The 8045-nt window shown below is 32.7% G+C and overlaps 1 protein-coding gene across 1 annotated transcript; it reads left to right on the top strand.

The window, feature by feature from the left end:
• Positions 1 to 2507: 2507 nt before the first annotated feature.
• Positions 2508 to 7545, top strand: LOC134744492 (uncharacterized). Its single transcript, XM_063678322.1, has 4 exons — positions 2508 to 2540; positions 2628 to 2726; positions 2808 to 2915; positions 3190 to 7545. Coding segments are annotated over exons 1-4 (570 nt in total). The 5' UTR covers positions 2508 to 2538; the 3' UTR covers positions 3551 to 7545.
• The last annotated feature ends 500 nt before the right edge of the window (positions 7546 to 8045 follow it).

Raw genomic sequence — 8045 nt, 5'->3', positions numbered from 1 at the left:
GATACTGCAAGCGAAACACTGTGCTCAACGCCCTCGTTACAATCGTGCGCTCTAAATTTAATGCGTTTAACTTGGATCGCACCGCTAACTTTGAAAGTCAACTTGTTAATTTCTGATTTAATTTTTTACTAATTAAAAAAAGCAAAAGCTTAACGCAACGTGTCACGTTAAACCAACCAAGTCGCCATCGCAGAGTAGGCCAGCTCTTTGACAGGGTTAAGTGGTTGGAGTCGAGAACACGTCTAAGCCTCTGATAGCAGAGGGTTACCCACAATTACACATTAGGAACGGATCTTTAGACTAACTATCATTGTGAGGCGTTTGTCACACTAAACACATCGCAGAGTTGGCCAGAAACTTTGATGTGAGTAGGTGGGTGGTTTTCCATGCCATCAACCGTTATAGCATGAGAAGAACCGTTGTATATGTACAGTACCTGATTGACAGGATTTAGTCACCGTACACGCTACCGCGTAGTTTGTGTTTGACCCTCACCAGGTTGATGTGTATATGTACAGTACCTGATTGACAGGGTTTAGTCACCGTACACGCTACCGCGTTACCAAGTCGACATCGCAGAGTGGCCAGCTCTTTGACAGCGTTAAGTGGTAAGAGTATCCATAAACTACCGGTTGTGCAGCTATGGATTCTCCGAGAGCTATAACAATGTAAATTGTATTTATGCAAACATTTACGAAAACTTCATTAGCGCGATGTAGACCTGATAATGTGATTGGATGATCATATTGTCATTCTGATATTACGATCAGCATTATGTTTTTATCCAATTTCATCCATACCCAAACGTATTACAGCTCAAAACTAATATGCATAAGAAAGGTATAATGATGAAACATACGTGTTTATTATAGCGTGGTAAAAAACACACAAATCATCAAGTTAGGATCTAATAAAATCAGTCTTACTGATTGAAAATAGATATCTTTTTTATTTGAAGCTAAAGTTTTATAGGTACATGAATGCAAAACAGAAGGCGGTACTTAGGTGCGTATTAAATAACACTTAATAGAAATATGTTTCCTGTATGCGTTAGTTAGTGCTAAATTTGAATCGTACCCCAAACTAATAAAGCTCAAAACACATTATTTATATAAAACTATATACTATGTCTATCTATAGGTAAACTCGCAAGCATAGTGTAAAACAGACGATGTGATAAGTAAGGTTAACACAAAACCAAACTTATTGATAGAAAATAAAGTTCAATTTAATTTACTCCAAAGTCATGCATCTATAAACATTAATCGAACTCAAGCTCTGTCTTTCTCATATGATATAAGTTAACATGTGAAAGACACATACGACACATATTCCTCACCCAGTTTGTTGTATTGTATATCAGATCAAAGAATAAAATGAACAGGGATGTAACTATTTCTACCTATGTAAGATAAACCTCCTTGAGGCTTTTGTTATAACAATAAAATTTTAAATTAACATGGATACTATTATAACACTTATTGTTCAAAAAATTAACTTTAATTTAGTCTGCCTGTATCGACATTTGAAAATAATAAACTAAAATAAACTATTGTCAACACAGACTAACTTAAAATAAAAATCTACTTCACTCAGTTGTTTTTGCATATTTTCTGCTATTATCCTAAAGAGGTGTTTAAGAATGCGTTTAATCATAATAACTTTACCTAACAAAACTTGTGTCGTAAGACCTCATCTTTACAAATATATAGTAAAAACTCATGTTAGTCCAATTTTATAAACATAAATATCAGTTCATAATAATTTACTGAGAAGTAATAAAATGTCCCTTCTGTTTTGTTAGTCACAGCATGTTGGATCGCATTTCATTTTTCGCAATATGGCAATGTGCATGGAGTGTGATTCTGAGAATTGTTGATGCATTGTATTTAGTATAGGTATTGTACATAATATGGATTTGATAAATAATAATTAACCAATTCCCTAAGTAGGGAGCTAATGTTTCATAATATGTACTATTTTTATAAAATTGTTTGAAACTATTTTTAATCTAGTTAGCTATTCAAATATAATTTTCATGAATTCTTATAAATTTCTACTTAAATGTATTTATTTGCTAAGTTGTTTGACAGTCATTAATTGTGAGTGTGATATAAATATAACCATTTAGTTTGAAATATGTGGTAGAATAGTGATGTGATTTCTTAAATAAATACCTTGAAGTTAATTTTATTTTATTTGAAACACATCCACATTATGATTTCGATGTAAAATACTTTGCGTTAGCTAATACATAATCATCACATTTCAATTGATACTTGTTATTTTAATCATTTTTAGTGATTTGACTAAAACGTAATTAGTGTAATATTATATTAATTAGTTTTTGTGTTATACACTTGTGTAGCTAAGGTTTTACGTCTCATAATGGTTTAACATAACACTGCAGTTGCAAAATAATAAATGAAGCACAAAACGCACAACTCAGTACATTTTTTGAATAAATAGCTACGGTGTTCGGTGAATTAATTACATTGTTACTCCTCGCGAACTACAGTAAACCTTCAAACAATTAAAATGTAAGTATTGATTAATTTTGTGCCTAACCATTTTCTATATAAGTATTCTATTTTCTTAACGCAAGTTATAACTATCAGTGTTTTCAGGTCGGATTCCGAGCTGTCAATCCGTTCACGAAGCCCGTCACCGCTGCCGAAAAAGAAAAGCACAAAACATAACAAAAACATTGACGCTTCTTCTTCTTGGTAATTATCACACATTTTTTAACTCTGATCTACTAAGACTGGCTTGCGAGATTTGTATTTTTTTTTTACTTAATTTCACAGGTGTGAAATTGATCGAGCTACACCTCAACCGCAACCCTCACCTAGACGAAAGACGAGTGCTGCAAGCACAAGTGAATCAGCAGGAAAGCGCAGGAAAACGACAACAAGGTATGTACATACTTACTTTTGAGCAACAATCTACTTTAAGGTATTTTCAATTAGGAGTTCTTTTTGTTGCTTGTATGTTTATTCTATCTCGAAGAAAATATGATTACGAGTAGATTTTTTTGGTTACATACTCCTGACTGAATTTGGAATTTAAATTTAAACGTTTAGTTGGATGTAGTGCGAGCAATGATATTATTTATTAAATTAAATATGCACACTTAGTTACGTTTCTTACTTTACGCTTGATAAAATAATGTTTTGTTTTTGTTTACAGCGCGAGCAAGAAAATTGGAACGGATATATTCCAAATTATTAACCAGGAGGAAAAATGTGCACCTGCTTCCTCCGCAAAGTCTACTACATCATCGTTCGGTAGCCGCGTATCATCTGGTACATCACGTCGCACTGCTGTAAGATCAGGTGACTTTTTTATTGACCTGAAGATCTATAAAATAGAAGACGTGCAAAACGAGACGGATCCTTTAGAACGATACAAAAAGGCATTAGTAACAGTTAGACTTCAATGTGAAACAAAATCCGTGGAATGGGAAAAGGCACAAGCATTCCTTGGTACTGCGTACGAAATTTTTAAAGATTCCGAGACCACCTATTTCCAAAACACTGTAAAAAAATAGAAAGTGTATGGTTAGTCATAGTTTTTCATAAATTGTTTTAACTATTGTGTATTGGGTTCATTCCGATTTTTTTTAAGTGTAGTTTTTCCAAAAGCAGAACTCAGATGAAAGCGGATACGGAGTAACTTACGGGGTTAGCTTACTTTCGTAATCAACCCAATACACCGTAATTGTTTTTCTTTTTCATAATGCCGTTTTGTGTATCGTGTAGCACAACTGTAGAGAAAAAATCATGGGTAGGTCATTTGCGTAGTAATAAACATAAAACAAAAAGTAATTCCATTCAGGAAATCTGTGACGGTGTAGATTTGATTCAGTCAGCATTCCGTAATCGCATTGCAACTTATAGAATTTCAGCTCATAATGATCAAATCTCATGTTCTATAGACATATTCTTGAATTCGATTCGAGATCAAATTAAACTACTTTTTAATAAATCGCTTCAGAAGCATACGTGCATAAAAGTAAATGTTGAACTCTTTGGAATGTTTATGCTATTTAAAAATAACACACAATCCATGAAATCTTTCGGTACGAAAAATAAAGTTTTGTACCAAAGTTATGATTTTGAGCGTTATTATGATGAAGTTATAAATAGTTTAAAAAAAAAAGTGGAGGAGTTTCAAGAGCGTGATAGCGGGTGGACATTTTTACATAATTCTCATTTAGAAATCAATATAAATAAATTTCAACCATTGCACGGTTCAAGCTTTATTGAAATACCAAAATTTATTCGAAATAAAAAAGCATGTGTAAATATTCAGAACAAAGATCAATGTTGTTTTGCTTGGTGCGTAACTGCTGCTTTATTTCCTGCTAAAAATCATCCGGAACGAGTATCATCTTATCCTCATTTTGACAACGTATTAAATACTCAAGGTCTATCTTTTCCGATGACATTATCAGATATTAAAATATTTGAAAAATACAATCCATCCCTTGCGTTTATTGTTTTCGGATTAAAAGAAAAAACAATAGTCGGGCCTCTTTATAATTCAGAAAATCATACTAGAAAGAAAACTATACACCTTCTGTTATTAGAAAACGGAATCAGTTCACATTTTTGTTTGATCAAAGATTTAAGTCGTCTTGTAAGAAGCCAAATAACTGCTCACCATGGAAAAATATACTTTTGTGAAACGTGTTTAGTATTTTTCTCTAAAGAAGATCAACTAGCTAACCATTTGTGTAGTGGTATAGTCACTGAGCTTCCAGAAAAGGGAACAGTGATTAAATTTAAAAACTATGAGCGTAAGCAAAATATGCCATTTGTAATTTATGCTGATTTTGAGTCAATATTGCCTCGAGCAAGTGAATGCCATTGCGGAACTGACTGTACTTTACATAGCAGCGATAATACAGAGACTTTGCAACATCATACGCCTGCCGCGTTTGCGTATTATGTCGTGTGTTCGGTTGATTCAGCTTATAATCGATATGTTACATATCGCGGTTTTGATTGTGTTGATAAATTCGTAGATTTGATCTATAAAGATATCGCGGAAATCAAAAAAATATTGGATGCAAATACCCCGATGCAATTCAACCCTAGCGATGAAATAAGTTTCAATAGTGCCACGCGATGTCATATATGCAATAATTTCTTGTTTTCCGATAAAGTTAGAGATCATTGTCATATTTCTGGTTGTTACCGTGGCGCAGCCCACAGTTATTGCAATTTGCGATTTAAAACACCTTCTTTTGTACCAATTTATTTTCACAATTTGTCTGGATACGATGCGCATTTATTTATGAAAAAGTTAGGAGTGGCGCGCGGTACGATGAAATTAGTAGCGAAAACTAAGGAAAACTATGTTTCCTTCACGAAGTTTATTCCAATTGAGGATGATTTTTTTCAGCTACGTTTTGTAGACTCTTTTAAATTTTTGGGTACCAGTTTAGAAAAATTAGTAAATACTATGAAAAGAGAAGATTTTGTACATTTGCGACGTTTTTTCCCAAAATCAAATCAATTTCAATTGCTCACACGTAAAGGTGTTTATCCTTACGAATACATGAATGATTGGGAGCGTTATAACGAACAATGTCTTCCACCTGAAAAGTGTTTCTACAGTTCTCTTTCGAACGAAAATGTTTCTCACGAAGACTATGAGCATGCATGTTTAGTGTGGAAAGAGTTTAATATCGAAAATTTAGGTGAATACACTGATCTGTACCTCAAGACAGATGTCCTTCTGTTAGCTGATATTTACGAAAAATTTAGAGATACTTGTAGAAAAAACTATAGTTTGGATCCTGCTTATTATCTGACAGCGCCTAGCTTAACATTTGATGCAATGTTGTTAATAACTGGTGTTGAATTGGAGCTGATTGATGATTTTAATATGTTATCAATGATTCAAAACGGAATTAGGGGTGGTGTCTGTCTGTGTCCTCACAGACAAGCTAAAGCTAATAACAAATATATACCAGGTTACAACCCTTCACAACCCGATTCATATGTTATATACATAGACTGCAACAATTTATATGGGTACAGCATGTGCCAGTACTTACCGTTGTCAAACTTTAGGTTTTTAGAACAGCATGAAATAGACGCATTAGATATAACTCAAGTCCCTAACGAAGCTAAGTATGGTTTTATACTAGAAGTCGACTTGATTTACCCAAAAGATCTGCACAAAGAACACAACGACTTGCCTTTTTGTCCTGAAAAATGTATACCACCAGGAGGAAAATCTAGCAAACTTGTACCTAATTTATACGACAAATACTTTTATGTTATTCATTATGTGCATTTAAAAACCTGTCTTAAACATGGGTTAAAAATAAAAAAAGTACATAGAGTGATCACATTTTTGCAAGATTCTTATTTACAACAGTACATCGATCTTAATACGAAGTTACGTCAAAAAGCTAGCTCGAAATTTGAACAAGACCTATTTAAGGTCATGATTAACTCTTTGTTTGGTAAAACATTAGAAAACAATTATAAAAAAGTCAACGTTCAATTAGTAAATCAGTGGAATGATATTACAAATTTAACTAAAAAGAAAACATCGGCTGCAGAATTAATCGCACGTCCTAATTTTCATAGCATATCGATTTTTAGTGATAATTTGGTTGCGGTACAGATGAGCAGTGATCACGTAATGTTGGATAAACCGATTTATATTGGTTTCACGGTTCTAGAACTATCAAAAAGCCACATGTATGACTTTCACTATTCAGTGTTCAAACCCATGTATGGAAATCGATTACAGTTGTGCTATACAGATACAGATAGTTACATTTACCACATACAGACTAAGAACTATTACAATGACTTAAAAACATCTCTATTACCTTATTTTGACACTAGTAATTATAGTATCGATAATGTACATCGCTTACCGATTCAGAACAAGAAAGTTCCAGGTCTGTTCAAGGACGAATTGGATGGGAAGTATATTATCGAATTTGTAGGCCTTCGATCTAAGCTTTATTGTGTTAAAACTAACGAAGATGTTATACAAAAAGCTAAAGGCGTAAGCAAGTCGGTTATACGTGAATTTGGTATTAGACATTATGAGAAATCATTGATTAGAGGTGATGTTATTAAAAAGAAAAATATTTTATTCAGATCGATAAAACATGAAATATTTACACAAAGTGTTAATAAAATTATATTATCTGCTAATGATGACAAACGAATGATTTCTGATGATAAAATATCTACCCGAGCTTGGGGGCACACCTCAATACTTAATATTTAAAAATCTTAAAGCTATGTTATCACGATTTCTATCACCATATTATTACTTTGTATAATTAACTTAAGATGCTTTAGAGAGTTAATATTAACTGTATTGTACTTATTCTGTAACTTTAAACATTATATGCTCCAACATAATTTCATGCTTATCTGATTTGAAATGTTTGTAGTTGTACATATTATTGGTTTGTTAATAAACGTAACATTATCTTTGTATAGTGGTAAATGATACACACTAATTGAGAAAATGTAATTTATGGAAATAAACATAAACTTAGAATTTCGCTTTTTCTTTTAATTAATATCCAAACCCTGATGAATAGTACCTCTAAGTCTGAATAATATAGTACCTATACATATACATTTATTTTTATTTCCTAACTAGTTCCGATGCATATTCATATTATTAGACTTGACTGTACGTTTCAACTAGCGATATTCCGTGAAGACAAGTTACATCCTGTAACTTTTAATTGCATAACAAATTAGCGGATCTAGTAGTAACATGATCCCAAGAGTAAAACATAGGTATTTACCTCGTGCCGCAGTTCATTGCTCAGCATTGCATTGTAGTTTGATGAGCTTGCAAAAAATGAAATTGACGCAAAGCAGATATAATAAAACAATACCTCTACACTTCTGTTAGGGTATATTTTCATTTATAATAAATCAACCAAATACATTGTTTTATAGTTGCCGACATCGAGGTTTATTTGAGTATATAAACAACCTTTCCATTAACTAGGTAATTCATTTTAAGTACATATTTGTACACGATAA

This window comes from Cydia strobilella, chromosome 9 (assembly GCF_947568885.1).
Source record: "Cydia strobilella chromosome 9, ilCydStro3.1, whole genome shotgun sequence".
Classification (NCBI taxonomy): domain Eukaryota; kingdom Metazoa; phylum Arthropoda; class Insecta; order Lepidoptera; family Tortricidae; genus Cydia; species Cydia strobilella.
This window is presented reverse-complemented; position numbering and strand designations above follow the sequence as displayed.

What these genes read in the sequence shown, in the direction of transcription:
- LOC134744492 (XM_063678322.1), top strand. An exon ending in ATTGACGCTTCTTCTTCTTG is followed by an intron (nt 2,727 to 2,807) that starts GTAATTATCACA and finishes TTAATTTCACAG; the next exon opens with GTGTGAAATTGATCGAGCTA. An exon ending in CGCAGGAAAACGACAACAAG is followed by an intron (nt 2,916 to 3,189) that starts GTATGTACATAC and finishes TTTTGTTTACAG; the next exon opens with CGCGAGCAAGAAAATTGGAA.